Source organism: Lolium perenne, chromosome 4, assembly GCF_019359855.2.
Source record: "Lolium perenne isolate Kyuss_39 chromosome 4, Kyuss_2.0, whole genome shotgun sequence".
NCBI lineage: Eukaryota > Viridiplantae > Streptophyta > Magnoliopsida > Poales > Poaceae > Lolium > Lolium perenne.
In genome coordinates, this window is record NC_067247.2 from 344,201,195 (window position 1) to 344,226,413 (window position 25,219).

General features: G+C 42.1%; 1 protein-coding gene, 2 long non-coding RNA genes and 1 pseudogene across 4 annotated transcripts; all 4 read left to right on the top strand.

Moving 5' to 3' along the window:
* Nucleotides 1-257: 257 nt before the first annotated feature.
* LOC127348037 (uncharacterized) lies at nucleotides 258-3,861 on the top strand (annotated as a pseudogene).
* Nucleotides 3,862-6,919: 3,058 nt separating this feature from the next.
* On the top strand, nucleotides 6,920-9,007 carry LOC127348035 (uncharacterized). Of its 2 annotated transcripts, none has more exons than XM_071829395.1 (8): nucleotides 6,920-7,097; nucleotides 7,188-7,444; nucleotides 7,536-7,934; nucleotides 8,030-8,131; nucleotides 8,212-8,553; nucleotides 8,613-8,675; nucleotides 8,736-8,804; nucleotides 8,894-9,007. In XM_071829395.1, the coding sequence occupies exons 3-8, from the start codon at nucleotides 7,809-7,811 to the stop codon at nucleotides 8,990-8,992; spliced, it is 801 nt and encodes a 266-aa protein (XP_071685496.1). In that variant the 5' UTR covers nucleotides 6,920-7,097; nucleotides 7,188-7,444; nucleotides 7,536-7,808; the 3' UTR covers nucleotides 8,993-9,007. The 2 variants fall into 2 exon arrangements, with proteins under 2 accessions (XP_071685496.1, XP_051230110.1); XM_051374150.2 differs by having other exon boundaries at nucleotides 7,188-7,405.
* A 188-nt stretch (nucleotides 9,008-9,195) lies between these two features.
* On the top strand, nucleotides 9,196-9,563 carry LOC127349229 (uncharacterized). Its single transcript, XR_007880161.2, has 3 exons — nucleotides 9,196-9,264; nucleotides 9,358-9,423; nucleotides 9,510-9,563. It is a non-coding gene; the product is annotated as an uncharacterized lncRNA (long non-coding RNA).
* Nucleotides 9,564-23,670: 14,107 nt separating this feature from the next.
* LOC127297106 (uncharacterized) lies at nucleotides 23,671-24,572 on the top strand. Its single transcript, XR_007848884.1, has 2 exons — nucleotides 23,671-24,263; nucleotides 24,452-24,572. It is a non-coding gene; the product is annotated as an uncharacterized lncRNA (long non-coding RNA).
* The last annotated feature ends 647 nt before the right edge of the window (nucleotides 24,573-25,219 follow it).

Genomic DNA, 25,219 nt, shown 5'->3' on the forward strand with positions numbered 1-25,219 from the left:
GCTTATATACGTTTGTACTCTAAATTATTTTGGTTGCTACATAAGGCTTCTACAGATTGTATACTTTATAAGTTATGCAATTTCTCTGTATTGTTTTGACAGAATAGCTGGCATCTTTCTAGTGGATGGTATTTTGTTGGATACTCGCAGAACACAACATAACAATAAGTTTTCAATGTATGTTCTCAAATAAATTGCATTCAAATGAACTACACCTGAAGCTCATACATGCTACTGATCTCTTTATGCAGTGTGGAATGGATTTAGACGCCATCAAGTTGTTGTTGCGTTATCCTAGAGGGACTACAGAGCACTTAGCTGGCGTAGATGGATTTCTGGAATTTGCATATAAAGATAAGCTCGAAGATACAAAAATCTCTTGTCCATGTGAAGATTGCGTGCACACTATACTACTATCAAGAGATGATGTCCGTGGCCACTTGGTGTGCAATGGAATTCTTCAGAGTTATGATAAATGGGTTTTCCATGGTGAGTCAATATCTGAACAACCAGCTCAACAACCACAACCTCGCAATGAAGGAATGAATGCTAACATGCACCAATTAATTAATGATGCACTTAGGCAAGTATATGATGATGTGCCAATGGCAGACAATACAGATTTTCCAAATCCAGTTTCAAATGGACCAAACATAGAAGCACAAAACTTTTACAAATTGATTAAGGACTCGGAGAAACCTTTGTGGCCAGGATGTGAATTATCTCAGTTATCCTTACTTGTTCTTTTGTTTAATATAAAATCCATGAACAAATGGTCTGATAAATCATTTGGAGATCTACTTGATATTCTGCACATGGCTATTCCGAATGGAAAGGAACTTCCCCAGAATTTTTACGAGTCTAAGAAGATTGTTTCGAAGTTTGGCCTTGGTTATGAAAAAATTCATGCATGCCCAAAAAATTGCCAGTTGTTCTGGAAAGATAAAGCAGATGATGATTTTTGCTCTATCTGCAAGACTTCTAGATGGAAAGATAAACTACCCGAAACCAAGTTAACCAAAAAGGAAAGAAAGAAAGCAATCCCAAGCAAAGTTTTAAGATACTTTCCAATCAAGGAGAGGCTGAAAAGGTTGTTCATGTGCAAAGAAACAACACCTTTAGCGTGATGGCACGATGAAGAGCGCATCAAGCAGGATGGCGTGCTACGGCATCCAGCTGATTCCCAGGCATGGAAGCATTTTGATGAAAAGACGGGATTTGATTCAGATGCCCGTAATATTCGGTTTGGCCTGGCTACTGATGGATTTAATCCATATGGGATGATGAGCTCTAGTTATAGTTGTTGGCCGGTTGTCTTAGTCATGTATAACCTGCCTCCATGGCTATGCATGAAGGAATCTTACCTTTCATTATCTTTAATAATTCCTGGATCTAAGAGCCCGGGGGATAATATTCATGTCTTTCTACAACCCCTTTTAGATGATTTGAAAGATCTATTTCTGAATGGCATTTCTGTTTATGATGCATCCAAAAATGAAACCTTTCCTCTGAAAGCAGCTGTGTTGTGGACTATAAATGACTTACCGGCCTTCGGAATGCTGGCTTCATATATGGTGCATGGAGAATTTGCATGTCCACCTTGTGGTGCAAATGCATGGACCAAGCGCCTAAAACATGGGAAAAATATTGTTTTATGGGTCACCGACGATTTCTGCCACCTGGTTATGAATTCCGTAATGATGCTTCTTCTTTTGATGGAAAAACTGAGCATGGAACAGAGCCTGAAACATATTATGGGCGCCCCGTATTAGATGACATAGCTTCCATTAGTGATTTTACGAAGTCAAAAACATACAAGGGCAAAAGCAGTCTATTCACATTACCTTATTGGAACACTAATCTCCTTCGACATAATCTTGATGTTATGCATATAGAGAAGAATGTGTGTGATAATATTTATGGCACACTTCTAAATTTGGATGGGAAGTCAAAAGATAATCTACAGGCTCGTCAAGATCTCAAAGAGATGAATATTAGAGAGGATCTCCATCCAGAAAAAAAACCTTCAGGCAAGTTCTACTTACCACCTGCAAGCTTTACTATGTGTAGAAGTGAGAAGCAATTATTCTGCAAAAATCATCGCAATATAAATGTTCCAGATGGATATTGTGGAAATATATCCAAATGTGTAAATTGTGTTGACGGAAAAATTCATGGACTCAAAACACATGATTGTCATGTCCTAATGCATCAATTCATGCCTATTGCTTTGAGGGGTATTCTTCCAGATAATGTCACAGCAGTACTATTTGAATTGTCATCTTACTTTCGTGGAATATGTTCGAAAGTTCTTCATGAAGATGAGCTTGAACGTTTGGAAGAAAGCATTAAAATTACACTCTGTAAAATGGAGATGATATTCCCTCCTGGATTTTTCACGGTTATGGTGCACTTAGTTGTCCATTTAGCAACTGAGTGTAAGATAGCTGGACCAGTTTGCTACCGATGGATGTACTTCATTGAAAGGTTATCATGTGTTCTTAACATACATTCAGTTTTCTTTTTCTTCCTTTCATGTCATATATTTTGCTAAATTAATGGTTATGTGTGGACTACAGGTATCTTGGTAAGCTGAAGTCGTATGTTCGCAACAAAGCTCGTCCGGAGGGCTCAATTGCAGAATCGTATTTGGCGGATGAGTGTATGGCATTTTGTTCAAGATACTTAGAGGGTTTCTCCACTAAGCATAACCAACCAGCAAGGAATGATGACAACCCACATCTATCTGAATCTTCAATATATTCACATGAGTCTATGTTGTTTCCTCCGGTAGGGAAATCACTGGGAAGACCAACTGTTTACACTTTAGGCGACAACGAGGCAGTACAGGCCCATAGATATGTGCTATTCAATTGTGATGCTGTCAAGCCATATTTAACGTAAATGTCATGGCCCAAAATTTCAATTTTTTTATTATTTAGTTTTTATGTAAACTTGTGCCCTTCTTTTTGTAGAGAACATGGTAAATATTTGAGAAGAAAGAACCGAAAGAAACGCCTAGATCCAAATACATTTGAGAAGATGCAACATGAGGAATTTGCTGAATGGTTCAAGGATCATGTAAATTCCATTATGCAATTTAATCATGATTTACTTATTGTTGGTTTGAATTTAGCTTACATATTACTTTTTTTCCTATAGGTCATGGAGTTGGAGAGGGAGAACGGTACTGGCAGCATCGATGAGGATATTAGATGGTTAGCCCGTGGTCCACTTCATGTTGCAACAAGACATAGAGCATTTAATATTCGTGGATACAGATTTAGACCGAAGCGTTATGACAAGGTGACTCAAAATAGTGGTGTTGTTCTGATTGCAAAAACATCAAGCTACACTTCTGCACGTGATAAAAACCCTATCCTCGGAGATGTCATGTACTTTGGAAGGATAGTTGACATAATTGAGTTAGACTACTATAGAAAATTTTCAGTTGTGCTGTTTAAGTGTGAATGGGTTGATCCTACTGAAGGAAAAGGTGTGCAAATAGATAAGTATGGTTGTAGACTTGTAAATTTCTCGCATCAAATTCACACCGGTAAAAAGGGAAGTGATGAACCTTTTGTGTTTGCCAATCAAGTCGACCAAGTATTCTACATGGATGATCATCTTTATCAAGGATGGTCAATTGCTTTGAAGATAAAGCCTCGAGATGAGTTCGAGTTGGGTGAAGAGTGGAACGATGTGGAAACTGAACCTTATCAAGTCAGCAAGTTCTTGGAGCTTTTTGATATTTCCCATCAGAAACAAACTTGGAGGAGAAGAGATATAGAGGGAGATACTGTAGATGCTCCCAAAGTGTCACCAGATGAATCAGTTCCCGATGAAACAGTGCCTCAATGAAGTTCAGCTTCCTGTGTGTTCTCGTGTGATTCAGTTGCAACATTTTCTTCAGCAGCGGGTGAATTATAAAAGTCTGGAACCAGTTAACTTGATGAAGCCATTGCTGTTCATTTTTAAAACTATTTGTTGCTTAAAGACTTTATTTTCTGTCCCAGTACATGGTACCTCGAACAAGTATATTTGTGGTGCGTGAGAGTACATTCTTAATTTCGGAACCTGCAATTTGTCACAATATGTGTACACTGCTATTATCATAGGACATATCTCCTTTTATATCAGGAAACAAATCCAAGATCCGTATGTAAGATGACCATCAATTGGATAAACTTTGTAAACGGAGAACATGAGAGTCACTTTCAGTTTTGACACCTACATAATATTTTGAACCGGAAATTAGATATCGATTCCCTGAAACTGTCGACAATCAAGTTCAGTTAGCTGAACTTTTCTGCATGTTTCTGAACTTTCCAAGTTCAGTCAGCTAAACTTTTGCTAAATTTATTTCATGGTAATTTTGAAATAACATGAAAATTTTGAAATGGAGGAATACGATACCCACAAGCACCGCCATCGATGGTGGCATCCTCACCCGCTTCAGCAGTTGGACTACCGTCTCCTCCTCACCGTGGACCGTCGTACCCCATGAGCCAAGAGATCCGCCGTTGTTGGCTCGGGACTGCGGTGGAGACAGCCGACACAACCATGATGGTTTGCGGTGGAGACAGCCAGTGGGGGATGTCGGTGATGACTGCGTTGACGGCGATTGCGTGTGTGAGCACCTTCTTGTCGCGGCGATCGCCGACCCCGGTGAAGGTGTGGAGCGAGCCGACGCTGCGACCGAACCCATCCTCCTTGGGCTGGTCCTGATCCTTGTTGCGGTCCTTGGTGGGGTCGCCGCTGCCGTTCTCCTTGGCGCGCGGGCCTTCTTGATCTGCTTGAGGGAGAAGCAGTTAGCGGTCGTGTGCTTGGAGGGTTTGCCCTCCTTGCTGTGGTAGATGCACGGGGTGTCCAACAGGATGCGCGCATCGAAGCGCTTTCCTGGGGGGCGATCCTCTCTTGGGCCACGGGGTTGTCGCAGCGAGAATACTTCTGGTCGCGCTGCTCGTAGTCGATGTTGGCGACGAACTCGGTGTTGCCACCATCGGCGCGGCGCTTGCCGCTGCTGGGGCGAGTGAAGCGGTAGTCGTCACGGCAAGTGTCCGCTCGGATGGGGCGGCGATTGCGCCGCTGCCCGTACTCGTCGTCCGAGTCGATTGTAGGGTCTTCATCGGCGTAGCGCTGAGCTATGTTAAACAGCTTGGCCATGGAGATTCGGTCACGACTGTGGCGCCTGAGCTTGGCGCCGAGTGGTTCGTAGCGGCAGCACCGTCGGAAGCAGTAGATCGCCGTGTCGGTGCTGATGCCGCTTGAGGTCGTCCACATGTCTTAACATCGCTGAACCCACCGGCGAGTCGATTCGCGGGGCCCCTGGATGCAGCGATCTAGGTCTTCGATGGTGGTGGCGCGAGTGTACGCGCTGGCAAAGTGCTGGATGAAGGCGGCGCGGGCCTCCTCCCACGAGTCGATGCTGTTTGGGGGGAGGGTGTTAAACCATTGGCGATTAAGCCCGTCCATCATGAGGGGTAGGTATCGGGCGGCGAGCAGCTCGGAGTAGCCTTGGATGCCCATCGCCATGGTGTACGAGTCAATCCATACTGTAGGATCGATGTGGGTGTCGTATTTCTCGATGTCGCGGGGGCCCTTGAACCCCAGAGGATAGGGCTCACCCCTGATCATGGGGCCGAAGCAGGCTAGGCCGACCCGGTTGAATGCGCTTTGGCGAGGGGGCTCGTCCACATATTGCTCATTCAGGCGGTTGCGTGCTCGCCAAGCTTGGTCATTGACGATGTGCGTGCGCGCGTCGATTGGCTACCCGTTGGCGGCGACCATCGCCCGCGGGGGTCGCGGCTCGACTCAGTTGTTGGACGAGTGAGCAGCGCGCGGTGCGGGGGGTGGGCAGTTGTTGATGTTGGCGATTGCGCGGTTCACCGCCGTAGAGGACGCAACGCGACTGGCCGAGGAGCGCGAGTAGATCCGTCCTTGGGAGTCCGCCGCGGCGTGCTGCTGCTCCAGGGCCTTGGCGACCAAGGCTTTGGCGTGTTGGACGAAGATGACGCCCTCTCCGGTGTCGGGGAGGTTGGCGAGGGCGGCGTGCGCAGTGGCCACGTTGTCCGCTGGTGACGAGTGCAGCGGTAGGCCGTTGGCGTCGACTTCCGGGGGGAATTGCCCGGCCCCCGGGTGGTGGTGGTGGTGGAGGTGGTGGTGGCGGTGCGCCGTGTGCCACTCGGCCGGCGGCAGCCCGGCTTGATTCCGGGATGCCGTGGTTCTGGACGTGGACGGCTCGGACTTCTCCGTCCGGGTCGTCGAAGTTGAATATATAATGAAGAACATATAATGTGCTCAAATTCAAATCTATAAGTAAATCTAATTGCATCTAAGGTTTCATTAAATATTTAAACATAAATATTTGAAATAAAAATATATCATGATATATTGAGATTAACTTTTTTTATTACTATATACTAGAATTTTTTTAAACATACGGACCGAGACGTTTTGGAATTCTGCATCTTTTCGCTCCATATTTTCCCTCCACGCTTTTATTTCCCTTCATTCTTTCCCACCAAATAGCCCCCAATGTGGGCAAAAAATTGGTTACCCGCGCTAATTGTACGATGACCCCACCTTTCATAGGAACCAGGAATTATCACGGGTAGAACTTTGAACGGAACAAATCCCACAAAATCAGCTAGCTCGCCGCATATACAGCGGTTCCTTCTTATTCGCGCAGGTGGTCACGCCCACGACCGTCGGGTGGCATCTTCCAACTCCGAGTTCATCAGGTTAGCGGCATATCTTCCGATCCCTTCTCTTCTCTTGATCCCTACCCCAGATCCCCTTCTCTAACTCAAACTCCATGGATCTCCGAGGCACAGCAGGCACACTCGGCAGCATATATTTTGAGGATTTTCTATGATACATGCTAATTTTGTGTTATGATTTTCATGGTGCATCAGATATGACGAGGAAAAAAATGCATGTTGTCGAATCCAACGAAGAATATTTGGTCGAGGAACAGATCCAGCAACAAAATTGTGTTGAAAAAGTTCAAGAATCATCTGATCATCAAGTTATCACAACAAGTAACGATGAAGAAGGCTCCACAGATTGTGATGATGATGCTGATAACGACGAAGGTAATTTGGAAGTTATTCCTTATTCATTGCAACATAAAATTCTTAATTGTCATATGAGATAATTCCGAGTTAAATCCATGCAAACCGTAGGAACAAAAGGGCGTAAGAAGAGAAAGCTTAAATATATTTGGAACCTTCCTGTTGGAAAAAGGATTGTGGTTAAGTGCAATGATTTAGATCAGCCAATTGGGAAAGAAGCTAAACATCTTGGAAACTTTCTTGGCACGATAGCTAGGAATGGATCCTTGTGTAGCTTGTCCTACAAGGATTGGAGATTGTTGATAGGAGAAAAAGATAAAGAAACTAATGTAAGGATAAACTTGAAGGCTATACTTGATCAAGTAAAGGTAAATTGTGGCACATTAGTATCTTTTACAAAATTCTCATATTTTGCATTAAATTTAGTTTCTCTATTGTTTTCTGATTACTATTGTGTAGATGAGGTTCCTATATCCTTCACGATTGGAACCATATATATTAAAAACAATTAGAGACCGATGGAGGCAACATAAGTCAGACATGAAAGCACTCTACTTTAATGAGAAGAAGAGCATTGAAGCAAATTACAGCAGTGGTCCAAGTTGTGTGAGTCCAGATCAGTGGAGAGCTCTAGTGAATAATTGGACAAGCCAGAAAGCAAAGGTACATAGGCATTTTTTTATCGTTTATATTTTCCCCTATCAAATTAGCTTTTCCACCAAATTATAAGATATGTGCACAAATTTTTCCATTTATTCTTTGTACGATATAAGTGCTCAAAATAGGGAAAACTGTGGGAAGAGGAAGTCCACACATACAGCTGGAACAAAGAGTTTTTCTCGAAATAGGGAAGAATTGGTATAATTTTTAATAACTATATGCATCTGTTTTCCATTTTCATATAACGTAAAGTCATCACCAACCCCTTAAGTAATTTATTCATCCACTATTAGAGAGAACAAGATCCTGAGAAGAAGTACCCTCACAGGGCTGTCTTGTACATCCATACACACAAGCCTATAAGCAAGGATAACAAGAAAATTAATGCACATGTGGTATTTCCTCAGCTCTCAGCCACTCTTACTTTGTGCTGATATTGCATATTTTGCCTTTTCTTACTCTGTCTTGTGTTTAGGCAAGGTTGAAAGGTATCTTAGAAGAGCAACCAGAGTTAGCAGATACCAGCCAAGGAAAGACTGCTTGGAAAGGAGATGCATTGAATTTAGTCTTGGGAGATGAGAAGTCTGGTCATGTACATGGTTTGGGACTAGTTCCTAATCCAAACAAAGTTCTTGATGTGTCAACTTCCCGCCGCTTCCAAAATATACAATTTAGTTCATTGGAGGATATACCAAATGAAGCTATGCTATCCCTTAGCGTTGAGATGGAAAAAATAGGACAATATGTGAAGAATCAAGGTGCTGAAATGCTGGAACTAAAAGAGAAGATAAGAGAGCTGGAAAGAGAACCAGATCAGGTAAATTTATAGGAACTTCACCATCAATTTTTTCAGAACTAACTTCATTGCTTTGACAGAGAAGTTTGGAAATTATGGAGCTAAAAGAGAAGATAAGAGAGTTGGAAAGAGAACCGAATCAGGTAAATTTATAGAAACTTCATCTTCATTTGTTTTCAGAACTAACTTCATTGCTATGACAGAGAAGTTTGAATCTTGTGCCTACTCTTCGAGATGATCCTCCTGTAGATGGACATAATTCTAAGAGGAAAGTATGTACATTTTAGTGCACAAATAAATTTCTCAAAGTTCACTCTAACATATATTGTCTCACGTCTTAATTTTCTTTCTCTATCTATAGAGAGTATATGGCGCTTCTCCTAGTAAACAACCCCCAATGGTCAAGGAACCAAATAATTTGATGGTACTGTATGGATGTGGATTTACATTCCAGCAGTAACTTATAGAAACTACTGATTTATCTTACCTTTCAATACAGATCAAGCAGAGTGGTTTCCCAGGTCTGGACTCGCAATCATCAATCAAGTCGGCTACTCAAGATAAGGTTTTCTCGCATTATCGAGGATCAAACCCTTATGCATGAATTGTTTGCAATGTTATGTCCAAATTCTATTCTTCCAAAACTTGTGTATTCCTTGATCACAGAACAAAGAAAGTTTGGTTCAAAATGGCAATGCACAACAAGGGGAGAAAAATGCTTTTGTACACAATGTTAGTTCACTCTTGTTATTTGGAGCTTACTGCCATTATGAACTTTGATGTATCACATTTTTATTGGTAATTTGTTGTTGTATTACAATTCAGAACATGAAAACAAACCCCCTACAGAGTGAGAAACAAAGAGTAACCGGGGTATCAACATCAGTCAAGGTATGTTTTTATCATCAAACGTGGATCTATGTTCAAACTCTAGTACTCTAATCATTATTTAAAATGATGTTGCTTCTGGCTCTCAGCATGATTTTAAGAGCAGGAACTCAAAAGTTGCTAATGCAGCCGTGCTTTCTAATGTAAACACACACAACCTTCTTAAAATATTGTTTATAATATTTACTTGAATTGAGCACTGACATTGAACATTATATATTTTGTAGAAACAACAAAGTGGTTCAGTAAGTTGGTTGGGATCTGGCTTGCTACCAGTAAGATTGGTCAACTTTGCGATCCATTTATTTAGCTTCACTAGATGTGAATGATAATGTTGCTGATATTATTTTAGTTATGATTATATTTTTTCATGAAACAAATCTATTTTGTTCTGATTTTCTTTCCGAATTATAGGCATGTGGAAACCAATCCTTACCTTTTTTTTCTAACAGGCAGGCACTAAAGTATTCTTGAAGAGCCTAGCAAGCGGAAATAAGGATGTTGCTCTTGCTACAATTGTAAGCAACGATCCGAAATATAAACTCGATGGTGCTGAAATAACAAACCAATTCTGGGATGTACATGTCATTGCTGCACTTGTGAAAACCGAAGAGCTGGTACGGAAACGAAAAAATTGTACCACTCTTGGTAACGCAGAAGGAACAAAAATTGCATGGCCTTGAACCTTTGTACGTGACTTTTCCGCCTCGATACTTGCATCATGTGATGTTTCTTTGGCTGTTGTGTTGACAAATTGGCCTTTTTCTGTAGATTCAAAAGATAAATGGATGATGATATGGGTGACTAGTTGAATGGAAGGAGGAACATTGCTGTTGCGGCTGGAGAATCTACTTCACATCTATGCATTTTTAGTTATTTCGTGGGAGGAAAGTGATGTTGTAAACATACTATTTATATATGTACCACGTGGATGGTGTTCCTCTTGTAATGCTACCATTTGAATCCAACATATATGTTTCTCTTTTATTTATATAAATAATGATATTGATTTTTCTCACTTAAACGTATGTGTTGAAACCATGAAAGGGACCCGATTCAAGATAACTGCAATAATTGCGGGAAAAGTAATAGTACGGATGTTATATGTGGACCACCATTGCAAATATTTAATTAAGAAAATAATATTAATTTTTGCCAAAATATAAAATTAATATTATGTGTATCAGGAATCAAGTAGGGCAAGCACCAACGTATGTAAGTGTTGCCCGCCCTTAGTTCTATACGTTGCTGCCTAGCAACGCCCCTGTTACCAATAGACCTATATGCGTTGCATTGTACCTTTGCAACGCCCAAAAACGCAACGTATTATTATCCGTTGGTAGAAGCGCTAGCAACGCCTATATTGACATTTAGATACAGATAAATACGTTGCTGTAGGAGGGGTTCTGTTGTAGTGTAAGCCCCTATCGGAGGGCATTGGCGAGGAGTACCCTCGACACCTATACTAGGGTATGTAAGTGAAAGGTTAATGGTTGATGATCCGCATACTGAGTATGATTATTCAGGGCTATCCCTGACCAGGATGTAATCAAAAGTTGTGGCACAAGTGTACGACCTCTGCAGAGTGTTAAACCAATTCGAATAGCCGTGTCCACAGTCATGGACGGTCGGATGGCCATACTGTTCCATCGTCAGATGTTTCTAAAAATGACTGGTGAATTGAAAGGTGAATTTGACTTGATCACAACAGAGTTGTGGGAATGACACTAATGTTCCCACTTGAGTTTGGCTAGGCAAATAAAGAGTCTTTTACTGGCTATTCATATGGCCGGACTATGAAGAGGAGCACTAGTACTAGGAAGATGGACAGCAGGATGTCTATGATAACTAGGATCACCTCCTGACGTCAAGTGTTGCCTGTGAAACAGATGGACCGCTACTACGTTTCTTCCGCTATGTGTTTTATATTTGATCCTTAGATCAACTGTTGTTGTAAGACTGGATCATGTGATCCCATGTTGTAAGACGATTATGATTTGTAATGAATGATGTTCTGTGATATCAACTATTATGTCTCGCAAAAACAATATTTATGGGATTGCGATGTATTGCATAATAGGCATCTGGAATTAAAAAACCGGGTGTTGACACTATCACATAAAACATTTTTATCATGAGCCACATGCATAAAACAATTATTACTCCCCACATAAGCATAGTTATTTTTATTAATTGTAGTGGGAGCTAAATTCAACAAAATAGCTATCATTATTATTATCATCACCATAATAATCAAATATAGGAGGCATATTGTAATCATAATTAATTTTCTGCTCAATAGTAGGTGGACTGAAAATAACATAATCATCATTATAATCATCCTATATTGGAGGCATAGTATCATCATAGCAAATTTCCTCCTCTAAAGCTGGGAAACTAAAAATATCATTTTCATAAAAACTAGCTTCCTCAAGCTTAGACTTTTTCTTAGCATTAGCAATAATGGTGTTCAAAGAATTCATACTAATAACGTTGCCACCAACATGCAAGTAAAGTTCCATAGGTTTTTTAATTTTCTTATCAAAACCCTCATGTCCTAACTCCAGATAAATACTATAAAGCTCTATAATTTTGTTGTTGTTTTCCATTAAGCCTAACTAGTGAAAATAAAAACAAGAAATAAAAAGATATAATTGTAGAATCTAAAGGAAATAATTTCGAGCACTCACCAGCAACTAAAGGACTTAGTAGCCGATGTGAGTACCTTTTACCTTACCTTCATGGCAACGGCGCCAGAAAAGAACTTGATGTCTACGCACGCTTCTATTCTTGTAGACAGTGTTGGGCCTCCAAGTGCAGAGGTTTGTAGCACAGCAGTAAGTTTCCCTTAAGTGGATCACCCAAGGTTTATCGAACTCAGGGAGGTAGGGGTCAAAGATATCCCTCTCAAGCAACTCTGCAATTACGATACAACAAGTCTCTTGTGTCCCCAATACACCCAATACACTTGTCAGGTGTATAGGTGCACTAGTTCGACGAAGAGATAGTGAAATACAAGTAATATGGATGATTATGAGTGGTAATTGCAATCTGAAATAAAAATAGCAGCATGCTGATACGTCTCCGACGTATCGATAATTTCTTATGTTCCATGCCACATTATTGATGATATTTACATCTTTTGTACACACTTTATGTCATTATTATGCGTTTTTCGGAACTAACCTATTGACGAGATGCCGAAGTGCCAGTTCCTGTTTTCTGCTGTTTTTGGTTTCAGAAATCCTAGTAAGGAAATATTCTCGGAATTGGACGAAATCAACGCCCAGGGTCCTATTTTCACACGAAGCTTCCAGAAGACCGGAGGAGATACGAAGTGGGGCCACGAGGTGGCGCCACACTAAGGCGGCGCGGCCAGGCTAGGGCCCGCGCCGCCCTGTTGTGTGGGTCCCTCGTGACTCCACCGACCCTGCCCTTCCGCCTACTTAAAGCCTCCGTCGCGAAAACCCTATCACGTTCGACTAAACCAGAGAAAACCTTCCAGAGCCGCCGCCATCGCGAAGCCAAGATCTGGGGGACAGGAGTCTCTGTTCCGGCACGCCGCTGGGACGGGGAAGTGCCCCCGGAAGGCTTCTCCATCGACACCACCGCCATCTTCATCAACGCTGCTGTCTCCCATGAGGAGGGAGTAGTTCTCCATCGAGGCTCGGGGCTGTACCGGTAGCTATGTGGTTCATCTCTCTCCTATGTACTTCAATACAATAATCTCATGAGCTGCCTTACATGATTGAGATTCATATGATGATGCTTGTAATCTAGATGTCATTATGCTAGTCAAGTGGATTTTACTTATGTGATCTCCGGAGACTCCTTGTCCCACGTGTGTAAAGGTGACAGTGTGTGCACCGTGTGGGTCTCTTAGGCTATATTTCACAGAATACTTATTCACTATTATGAATGGCATAGTGAAGTGCTTATTTATATCTCTTTATGATTGCAATGTGTTTTGTATCACAATATATCTGTGTGCTACTCTAGTGATGTTATTAAAGTAGTTTATTCCTCCTGCACGGTGTAATGGTGACAGTGTGTGCATCGTGTAGTACTTGGCGTAGGCTATGATTGTGATCTCTTGTAGATTATGAAGTTAACTATTGCTATGATAGTATTGATGTGATCTATTCCTCCTTTCGTAGTGTGAAGGTGACAGTGTGCATGCTATGTTAGTACTTGGTTTGGTTATGTTGATCTGTTATGCACTCTAAGGTTATTTAAATATGAACATTGAATATTATGGAGCTTGTTAACTCCGGCATTGAGGGTTCGTGTAATCCTACACAGTTAGTGGTGTTCATCATCCAACAAGAGGGTGTAGAGTCTAGCATCTATTTATTTATTCTGTTATGTGATCAATGTTGAGAGTGTCCACTAGTGAAAGTATGATCCCTAGGCCTTGTTCCTAAATATCGCTATCGCTGCTTGTTTATCGTTTTATCGCATCTTTACTTCCTGCAATATTACTACCATCAACTGCACGCCAGCAAGCACTTTTCTGGCGCCGTTACTACTGCTCATATTCATTCATACCACTTGTATTTCACTATCTCTTCGCCGAACTAGTGCACCTATTAGGTGTGTTGGGGACACAAGAGACTTCTTGCTTTGTGGTTGCAGGGTTGCATGAGAGGGATATCTTTGACCTCTTCCTCCCTGAGTTCGATAAACCTTGGGTGATCCACTTAAGGGAAACTTGCTGCTGTTCTACAAACCTCTGCTCTTGGAGGCCCAACACTATCTACAAGAATAGAAGCACCCGTAGACATCAAGCACTTTTCTGGCGCCGTTGCCGGGGAGGAAAGGTAAACGGCACACACACACCGGATCCCGGCAACCAAGCACTTTTCTGGCGCCGTTGCCGGGGAGGAAAGGTAAAAGGCACTCATACTCCGGTCCCAGGTAACTAAGTACTTTTCTGTTGCCGTTGTGTGTGTGCTCGAAGCTGTTTCCTTTAGATCCTGCAATTGCATCTTTTTGTCTCTTGTTTTACACTAGTAAGGCTTAATGGAAGACAACAACAAAATGAGAGATCTTTATGAACTTTATCTTGAATTAGGACATGATGTGTTTGAAGAGAAAATTAAAAAACCCATGGAACTTATGCATGCTAATGGGAATGTTATTAGTATGAATGCTTTGAACACCATTGTTGCTAATGCTATGGAAGAATTTAAGCTTGGGGAGGTCGGTTTTGATGAAAATGATCTCTTTAGCCCTCCGGGTATTGAGGAGAAAGTTTATGTTGATTATGATATGCCTCCTATATATGATAATTATAATGATAGTGGTCTTTTGGTGCCGCCTACTATGGAGGATAAGTTCAATTATGATTACAATATGCCTCCTATATTTGATGATGAGAATAATAATGATAGCTACTTTGTTGAATTTGCTCCCACTACAACTAATAAAATTGATTATGCTTATGTGGAGAGTAATGATACTTTTATGCATGTGAATAAGAATGCTTTATGTGATACTTATATTGTTGAGTTTGTTCATGATGCCACTGAAAGTTATTATGAGAGAGGAAAATATGGTTGTAGAAATTTTCTTGTTACTAAAACACCTCTCTATATGCTGAAATTTTTCAAGTTACACTAGTTTTATCTTCCTATGCTTGTTACTTTGCTCTTCATGAACTTGTTTATGTACAAGATTCCTACGCATAGGAAGCATGTTAGACTTAAATGTGTTTTGAATTTGCTTCTTGATGCTCTCTTTTTGCTTCAACTCTCATCCTTATGTGAGCATCATTAAAATTGCTGAGCCCATCTTAATGGCTATAAAGAAAGAACTTCTTGGAAGATAACCCATGTGTTTATTTTACTACAGTATTTTTTTTTATATTTGTGTCTTGGAAGTTGTTACTACTGTAGCAACCTCTCCTTATCTTTATTTTATTGCATTGTTGTGCCAAGTAAAGTCTTTGATAGCAAGGTTCATACTAGATTTGGATTACTGCGCAGAAACAGATTTCTGTCTGTCACGAATCTGGGCAGAATTCTCTGTAGGTAACTCAGAAAAATCTGCCAATTTACGTGCGTGATCCCCAGATATGTACGCAACTTTCATTCAATTTGGGCATTTTCATCTGAGCAAGTCTGGTGCCACTTTAAAATTCGTCTTTACGGACTGTTCTGTTTTGACAGATTCTGCCTTTTATTTCGCATTGCCTGTTTTGCTATGTTTGATGGATTTCTTTGTTCCATTAACTTTCAGTAGCTTAGGGAAATATCCAGAAGTGTTAAGAATGATTGTGTCACCTCTGAACATGTGAATTTTTGATTATGCACTAACCCTCTAATGAGTTTGTTTCGAGTTTGGTGTGGAGGAAGTTTTCAAGGGTCAAGAGAGGAGGATGATATACTATGATCAAGAAGAGTGAAAGCTCTAAGCTTGGGGATGCACCGGTGGTTCATCCCTGCATATTTCAAGAAGACTCAAGCATCTAAGCTTGGGGATGCCCAAGGCATCCCCTTCTTCATCGACAAATTTATCAGGTTCCTCCCTTGAAACTATATTTTTATTCGGTCACATCTTATGTACTTTACTTGGAGCGTCTGTTTGTTTTTGTTTTTGTTTTTGTTTGAATAAATGCTTGTGTGGGAGAGAGACACGCTCCGCTGGTTCATATGAACACATGTGTTCTTAGCTTTTAATGTTCATGGCGAAGGTTGAAACTGCTTCGTTCATTGTTATATGGTTGGAAACGGGAAATGCTACATGTAGTAATTGGTAAAATGTCTTGGATAATGTGATACTTGGCAATTGTTGTGCTCATGTTTAAGCTCTTGCATCATATACTTTGCACCTATTAATGAAGAAATACATAGAGCTTGCTAAAATTTGGTTTGCATATTTGGTCTCTCTAAGGTCTAGATAATTTCTAGTATTGAGTTTTGAACAACAAGGAAGACGGTGTAGAGTCTTATAATGTTTACAGTATGTCTTTTATGTGAGTTTTGCTGCACCGGTTCATCCTTGTGTTTGTTTCAAATAACCTTGCTAGCCTAAACCTTGTATCGAGAGGGAATACTTCTCATGCATCCAAAATCCTTGAGCCAACCACTATGCCATTTGTGTCCACCATACCTACCTACTACATGGTATTTCTCCGCCATTCCAAAGTAAATTGCTTGAGTGCTACCTTTAAATTTCCATCATTCGCCTTTGCAATATATAGCTCATGGGACAAAATAGCCTTAAAAACTATTGTGGTATTGAATATGTACTTATGCACTTTATCTCTTATTAAGTTGCTTGTTGTGCGATAACCATGCTTCTGGGGACGTCATCAACTCTTTGTTGAATATCATGTGAGTTGCTATGCATGTCCGTCTTGTCTGAAGTAAGAGAGATCTACCACTTTAATGGTTAGAGCATGCATATTGTTAGAGAAGAACATTGGGCCGCTAACTAAAGCCATGAATCATGGTGGAAGTTTCAGTTTTGGACATATATCCTCAATCTCATATGAGAACACTAATTGTTGCTACATGCTTATGCATTAAAGAGGAGTCCATTATCTGTTGTCCATGTTGTCCCGGTATGGATGTCTAAGTTGAGAATAATCAAAAGCGAGAAATCCAAAATGCGAGCTTTCTCCTTAGACCTTTGTACAGGCGGCATGGAGGTACCCCTTTGTGACACTTGGTTAAAACATGTGTATTGCGATGATCCCGGTAGTCCAAGCTAATTAGGACAAGGTGCGGGCACTATTAGTATACTATGCATGAGGCTTGCAACTTGTAAGATATAACTTACATAATACATATGCTTTATTACTACCGTTGACAAAATTGTTTCATGTTTCCAAAATGAAAGCTCTAGCACAAATATAGCAATCGATGCTTTCCTCTTTGAAGGACCTTTCTTTTACTTTTATGTTGAGTCAGTTCACCTATCTCTCTCCACCTCAAGAAGCAAACACTTGTGTGAACTGTGCATTGATTCCTACATACTTGCATATTGCACTTGTTATATTACTTTACATTGACAATTATCCATGAGATATACATGTTATAAGTTGAAAGCAACCGCTGAAACTTAATCTTCCTTTGTGTTGCTTCAATACCTTTACTTTGATTTATTGCTTTATGAGTTAACTCTTATGCAAGACTTATTGATGCTTGTCTTGAAGTACTATTCATGAAAAGTCTTTGCTTTATGATTCAGTTGTTTACTCATGTCATTACCATTGTTTTGATCGCTGCATTCATTACATATGCTTACAATAGTATGATCAAGGTTATGATGGCATGTCACTCCAAAAATTATCTTTGTTATCGTTTACCTGCTCGGGACGAGCAGGAACTAAGCTTGGGAATGCTGATACGTCTCCGACGTATCGATAATTTCTTATGTTCCATGCCACATTATTGATGATATCTACATCTTTTGTACACACTTTATGTCATTATTATGCGTTTTCCGGAACTAACCTATTGACGAGATGCCGAAGTGCCAGTTCCTGTTTTCTGCTGTTTTTGGTTTCAGAAATCCTAGTAAGGAAATATTCTCGGAATTGGACGAAATCAACGCCTAGGGTCCTATTTTCACACGAAGCTTCCAGAAGACCGGAGGAGATACGAAGTGGGGCCACGAGGTGGCGCCACACTAAGGCGGCGCGGCCAGGCTAGGGCCCGCGCCGCCCTGTTGTGTGGGTCCCTCGTGACTCCACCGACCCTGCCCTTCCGCCTACTTAAAGCCTCCGTCGCGAAAACCCTATCACGTTCGACGAAAACAGAGAAAACCTTCCAGAGCCGCCGCCATCGCGAAGCCAAGATCTGGAGGACAGGAGTCTCTGTTCCGGCACGCCGCCAGGACGGGGAAGTGCCCCCGGAAGGCTTCTCCATCGACACCACCGCCATCTTCATCAACGCAGCTGTCTCCCATGAGGAGGGAGTAGTTCTCCATTGAGGCTCGGGGCTGTACCGGTAGCTATGTGGTTCATCTCTCTCCTATGTACTTCAATACAATAATCTCATGAGCTGCCTTACAAGATTGAGATTCATATGATGATGCTTGTAATCTAGATGTCATTATGCTAGTCAAGTGGATTTTACTTATGTGATCTCCGGAGACTCCTTGTCCCACGTGTGTAAAGGTGACAGTGTGTGCACCGTGTGGGTCTCTTAGGCTATATTTCACAGAATACTTATTCACTATTATGAATGGCATAGTGAAGTGCTTATTTATATCTCTTTATGATTGCAATGTGTTTTGTATCACAATATATCTGTGTGCTACTCTAGTGATGTTACTAAAGTAGTTTATTCCTCCTGCACGGTGTAATGGTGACAGTGTGTGCATCGTGTAGTACTTGGCGTAGGCTATGATTGTGATCTCTTGTAGATTATGAAGTTAACTATTGCTATGATAGTATTGATGTGATCTATTCCTCCTTTCGTAGTGTGAAGGTGACAGTGTGCATGCTATGTTAGTACTTGGTTTGGTTTGGTTATGTTGATCTGTTATGCACTCTAAGGTTATTTAAATATGAACATTGAATATTGTGGAGCTTGTTAACTCCGGCATTGAGGGTTCGTGTAATCCTACACAGTTAGTGGTGTTCATCATCCAACAAGAGGGTGTAGAGTCTAGCATCTATTTATTTATTCTGTTATGTGATCAATGTTGAGAGTGTCCACTAGTGAAAGTATGATCCCTAGGCCTTGTTCCTAAATACTGCTATCGCTGCTTGTTTACTTGTTTTATCGCATCTTTACTTCCTGCAATATTACTACCATCAATCGCACGCCAGCAAGCACTTTTCTCAAGCGCCGTTACTCGCTCATATTCATTCATACCACTTGTATTTCACTATCTCTTCGCCGAACTAGTGCACCTATTAGGTGTGTTGGGGACACAAGAGACTTCTTGCTTTGTGGTTGCAGGGTTGCATGAGAGGGATATCTTTGACCTCTTCCTCCCTGAGTTCGATAAACCTTGGGTGATCCACTTAAGGGAAACTTGCTGCTGTTCTACAAACCTCTGCTCTTGTGGAGGCCGAACACTGTCTACAAGAATAGAAGCACCCGTAGACATCACATGCAAATATGTAGCAGAACTGGTTGTAAACGGTGTTTTAATGCTTGGAAACAAGGCCTAGGGATCATACTTTCACTAGTGGACACTCTCAACAATGATTCCATAATTGAATACATAGATATTATCACTTCACTATGCTACTCTAAATCACTCTTTGGTTTGATATATAATAAACACAAATTCACTGCGTAGATCTGCATAAACATTCCTTAAAATTTGCATTCCCAATCTATGGACACCCCACGCTGTGACTTTGAGTATACAAAGATGGTAATAACTAGTCACCACAATTCATAAGTATTTCTATAAATTAAGAATAAGAAACAAACAAGGTGTGCAAACTGTCACCTTCACACCATTGGACAAGGTGTCCCCGGAAATCACATAATAAAACCACTTGAGTAGCACAATAGTTGAAGCATAACATCTACTTATTCAACTAGATTATAAAGCTCATGATCACATAAAGATCATACATAGAGAGATATATAGACCACATAGCTACCGGTAAAGCCCTGAGCCCCGGGGGAGAAGTACTCACTCCTCATTGTGGGAGTCAGCAACGGCGATGGAGATGCAAGTGGAGTCGATGGAGATGGCTCCGGGGGCAATTCCCCGTCCCGGCAGGGTGCCGGAACAGAGACTTTTGTCCCCCGAATCTTGTCTGCGACGGCGGCGGAGCTACGGAACTTTTTTGGATGGAGACCGATTGATTTAGGGTTCACGCGTCGGGAGGCTTTTTATAGGTGGAAGGGCGAGGTCGGTGGAGGCCAGGTAGCCCCACACCACCCCTAGGCGCGGGCTAGGGCCAGGCCGCGCCTAGGCATGGTCTGGCCACTCTGTGGCCCCCCTTCGTCTCTCCTCCGGACTTCGTCTTCGTTACGGAAAAATAAGATCTTCGGCTTTTGTTTCATCCAATTTCGAAAATATTTTCTGTACAACTTTTCTGAAATACAAAATAGCAGAAAACAGGGAACTGACACTGTGGCATCTTGTTAATAGGTTAGTGCCGGAAAATATATATAAAAGTGCAACGAAGTATGAGCAAAACATATACAAATAGGTGTAAAACAAGCATGGATCATCAAAAATTATAGATAAGATTGAGACGTATCAAGGCGGGGCGGTGTAAATCTTTACTATTAAATTCGGATCCGTGGTTCGTACGTGTACGTGTACGTCCTGAGCGTCCCTAATTTTCTGAAGTAGGCCTTCTCGTTTGCCTGAAGCGGGCCTTGCAAAATATTGGTGGGCTGCGCCTGGACGTACACACACTGCCATGCCCTCGCTAGCCAAAAAGTCACTCCCCGTCGTGCCCGATCCCCATCCACGACTCGCCCATCGCCTCGATCCCCAGCAAAATCAGATAGTATTGAGAACGCTGCTCATACCTCACCTCGACCCCGCCGGCTAGCCGCTGGTCGTCCGCCACGTTAGCTTCGTTTCCGGCGGGGGTGAGCAGGGGAGCGCTGACATGCCTCCCCATCCCATCCTCGATCGAGCCTGCCGGCGCCGCCATCCAATCCGCTGGCGCTACCTCGAGCACACCGGTCTGCAACATCGAGCCCATTAGCGCCGCCCTCCAGTACGCTGCGTCGAGCTCGCCGAAGCCAACCCTCTCCTTCCTTGCGCTCAAGCCTCCAATCCCTGCGCTATATACTCCCTCTGCCCGTGCTCGACCTCTCCTCCCCCGTCCCCGCTTCTTCCGAATTTGGCCGCCGCCACCTGCTCCAATACGCGCCGCGGTCGGGGACCTCCCGCTGATGGGCGCTGAGGGGAAGTACAAGCGGTGGTGAGAGGCGCGGGGAGCTTCGGTGCGCTGGGGCACGCGAGCTCCAGGCCATTTACCTCGAGGCGCACACCTCCTCCTCGAGCTTGCACCTGGCGTGGCGACGGCCAAGCTGCTGCTGCGCCTGTGCTGTGCCTCGATCTGAAGCGGGGATAGAAGGGGAAGAGAGATAGAGAGGAATTGGAGGGGCCAAAGGAGAGCAGGTGCAAGCAGTGGCCAGAGGAAGAGAGAAAAATTATATAAAAATCTTATTAGTAAGTATGTTCACCAGACATCATGCTGCTGCACTGCAGTGAAATGGGCGCGGTGTCTAATGGTTTGGACTGATCTAAATAATTACAGTATGTTGTACGAGTCAAGCGACAATACATAGTGTGTAGAAGACATGCGTCTGGAGAAAGCAGGCGAGAATCATTGGCAGATTATACATTGGAAATGAAAAATGACCATAATATTCAGTGTACCATGTTTGGGCAAAATCACACTATTTTATCATTGAGAAACATTGAACATAAATTTCAGTAAGAGGCACATCAAACTATGGCTCTGAATACCGTGTTTCTCAAAAAAAAAAAATAACATCTTCTTCGGAGACACTAATATACATAGCGGCATTGTACCAATCTGTATTATTTATCTCGCTACAAAACAATGACATAAATAATAATTTAAGGCTTCAAAATTAATACCGATTAATTTGCACATTGTCTATCATGGTGGGCTTAGGTCGTTGCATAGAACATGAATGTTATTTGGATTTTACAATTCCGTAGCAACGCACGGGTATTTAGCTAGTAGGGGTAGTATCGGCAGGAGGTGATTGAATGTCTCCCGTTGTATTTTCCTCGGCGCGTGCGGGCTCCCGCCATCTCTCCCTCGCACCACTGCGACGCAGTTTGGCTTCAGCGAGCGCGAGGCAATGCTGCATCGCTGAAAATGGTCGAATCAAGCGTTTCTCCGCATACAACTTTTCGGGTGCTTTAAACTTCGTGCGATGGAAAGATTCGTTCTCTCGTGGGCAACCAAACACACGATTTTCTTCTTCCCCCATGCTAGAAGACGTATTTTCGGCAACCAAACACGCTCTTGGAGTATTGGGATGTGCTAATTAAACCCAAGAAACTTAGTGGTGTGGGTTTCAGAGATATGAAGTTACTCAATCAGGCCGCGAGACAGTGTTTGAGGATTATATCGAACCCAAATAGTTTATGGGCAAGGCTTCTAAAATCTATCTATTACCCTTGGGGAAACTTCCTAGATACCATTTTTCGCCAGGATGTCTCTCCCCTTTGCGTGGTATAGAACATGAACTGGAACTGCTGAAAGAGGGCGCACCTTATCTAGAGGATCGGAAACGGACACAACATTAATATTTGGCGAGACAGCTGGCTGCCAACAGACCAAAACGTGAGGCCAAGGGCTGGGGAAGACTAACACAGAGTTCGTAGGGTAAATCAACTGATCACTAGTGGTTCCTCTCTCTGGAATATGGATCTCGTGAGGATAATTTTCTACGAGGAGGATGCTGAGTGTATTCTCAACATGAAGCTGCCTTCTCAGCCTAGCAATGACTTCCCTGCATGGCATTATGAACGAAATAGAGTAGTATTTTCGCTGTTAAAAGTGCATATAAACTGGAAAAGTCCGGTTTGAACCTGGGTGCATGTGAATCCTAGTTGGAAATGCATTTTCCAAATGTTAAAAAATTCTGAAATAAAAATATCTGGGTACGTACGCATGTTCCATGTGTGCGTAGAAAGTTTTCGTGGACAAACCACTTTTTTATTTCAGAATCTAAAAAAGACAAAATACGTCACATATATACTGATATATAGCCCTGCAAAATTTCACTTTTTTTGCCGAGACAAAATAAAATGTTTTTTCGTCACGAAACTCATGTCCAGGGCACATATTTGAGATCATCTGAAAAATCATTTTGTGTTTCGATTTTTAAAACATATTTTGACATCACAAATGAAACTTTTCAAAAAGTGGGTTCACATGTCCCCATGTTCCATATATGCAGTCTCGTATAAACTGGTTTACAATCTGAGTTATGGTGTCATGTGGTCCGCTGGCAACAATTATACCCAGACAATGAAAGGATGGCATGTAGATGTTCCTTTCAAAGTCCGCATCTTCTTGACACTAAAGCACTACATTGTTGCAGAGGCTATGTATAATTGATATCTTCTTGATATTAATATATACTTTTTATCGAAAAAGATGCCTATACCGAATTTCAAAACTTTGAACAACTATTGGCATAAACAATGTAGGAGGATTAGGTGAATTGTTGGACTTACCCACAAACTTTGAAGCATATGAAGCTTTCCTATTGCTAAGGCATATGCACATTTTGTGCAGGAAGGGCAGCCAACCCTGAACGTATCAGCTGAAAATAGACTACATCCTGCAAATCTGCAAACTCCCGTCGGTGCCGTCGGATTTGATACAAACGGTCAGATCTCATGTTCCTTTCCACCACCATGCAGTTTGTAGAAACCCCCCTACACATCTATTATTTGCGTCATCCATCCCTTTCCCCTTGTGTCTGGAACAGCAGGTAGACAGAACCCACGAGATCCCCTTTCTTCTCCATCTCCGTGCTCTCCATTCCCCATCATAGATCGAGCAGGATAGCTCCATGGATACGGCTCCCCTGCCGGTTTAGTTCAGCACCTTACCGCCCAGCTACCTCCTTGTTTGCACGCAGCTCGAATCCAACATTTCTCCGCCTCGATCTGTGCGCCGCCATGCTCTCGGTTGACGCCGTTCAAAGCTTCGTTCTCGTGCCGCCCAACCGCACTTGGTCCACAACGCCGCCGCCTCCTTCCTAGATTCACCCACCTTACGAAGCAGGGTGGGGGCGTTTGCATCCAGTACCAAGACCCTCTCCGTTCACGTTGTAGGATGTACGCCTGGAGAACCTGAAATGCAGTGTTTTTTATATATTTCAGTTCATACTCGAGATTACGACTAGGTAAGTAAATACTAAGCAAATGACAAGTTCTTTGTTCCATATAAACTAAGTTTAATTTCCTCCGTCATGATGAGCTATCAGTTCTGATATTTTTTTAGCATATCGAGTTAGCTTTTAGTATCTGAGTAGTTGCAAATATTACCTATATGTGATAACATGGAAGCTTGAAATACTTGCATTTTCTACAGGGTCAACTTATTGAGAGAAAGAACCGTACCAATTGTTCCTGCACATGATGGTCTAAGCTGCTACAGAAAAGCAGTTTGTGGGATTCTAAAATAGCAATCAAAGAAATTTCTTTACTATCAATATAGTGTTTGGGTGAGTCATGTATAGTTTTTTGCAATGTTAAGGAAATCGGTAATCGTTAACTGCTCGGCCGGCTTGGGAGTAGCGATTAATCGGAATTCGGACGATTAACTGATTTAATCGGTCGGCTATTAATCGGCGCAACCTACACAAATTATCACTTAAAACAATTTATATAAGATAAAATAATAGTATATGAGCCTCTATATGTCTCTCCCTACTTCTCTAAAGCCTAAAATCCTAGAAAAACTTGTACGCTTCTCCTCCATGACCTAATCTTTAAGGTCAGGAGCGAATCAGGATCCACTAGACGAAGCCGCGTTCCTTCCTTCCACTTCTTCTCCTCGCACCTCTGAAGTTTATATTCTCCCACCACCTACCTAGGGTACGACCCCTCTTACACCTCAACCACCTAACCTATTGAAGGCGTCCTCCAATTCCTAGACGAGCTCCTCATGGTGATCGAGCTCCTATAATCTGAGGTCCGGGAAACTATGAGTAACTGGTGTGGGAGGGCAAGAAACTATTTGGCAAAAGTGGAAATGAAGCTACTGGAGGCTGCAATCAAGCGGGAGCTTCGCAAAATCTACTTTATTGGGGAGGGGTAGCGCCTGTATTAGCGATATGCATTGAAAATATTGTAACTT

Coding starts and splice junctions, on each gene's coding strand:
- LOC127348035 (XM_071829395.1), top strand. CDS start 7,809: ATGTGCACAAATTTTTCCATTTATTCTTTGTACGATATAAGTGCTCAA. Junction 8,132..8,211: donor AGAAAATTAATGCACATGTG/GTATTTCCTCAG, acceptor TCTTGTGTTTAG/GCAAGGTTGAAAGGTATCTT. Junction 8,676..8,735: donor TGGAAAGAGAACCGAATCAG/GTAAATTTATAG, acceptor TTGCTATGACAG/AGAAGTTTGAATCTTGTGCC.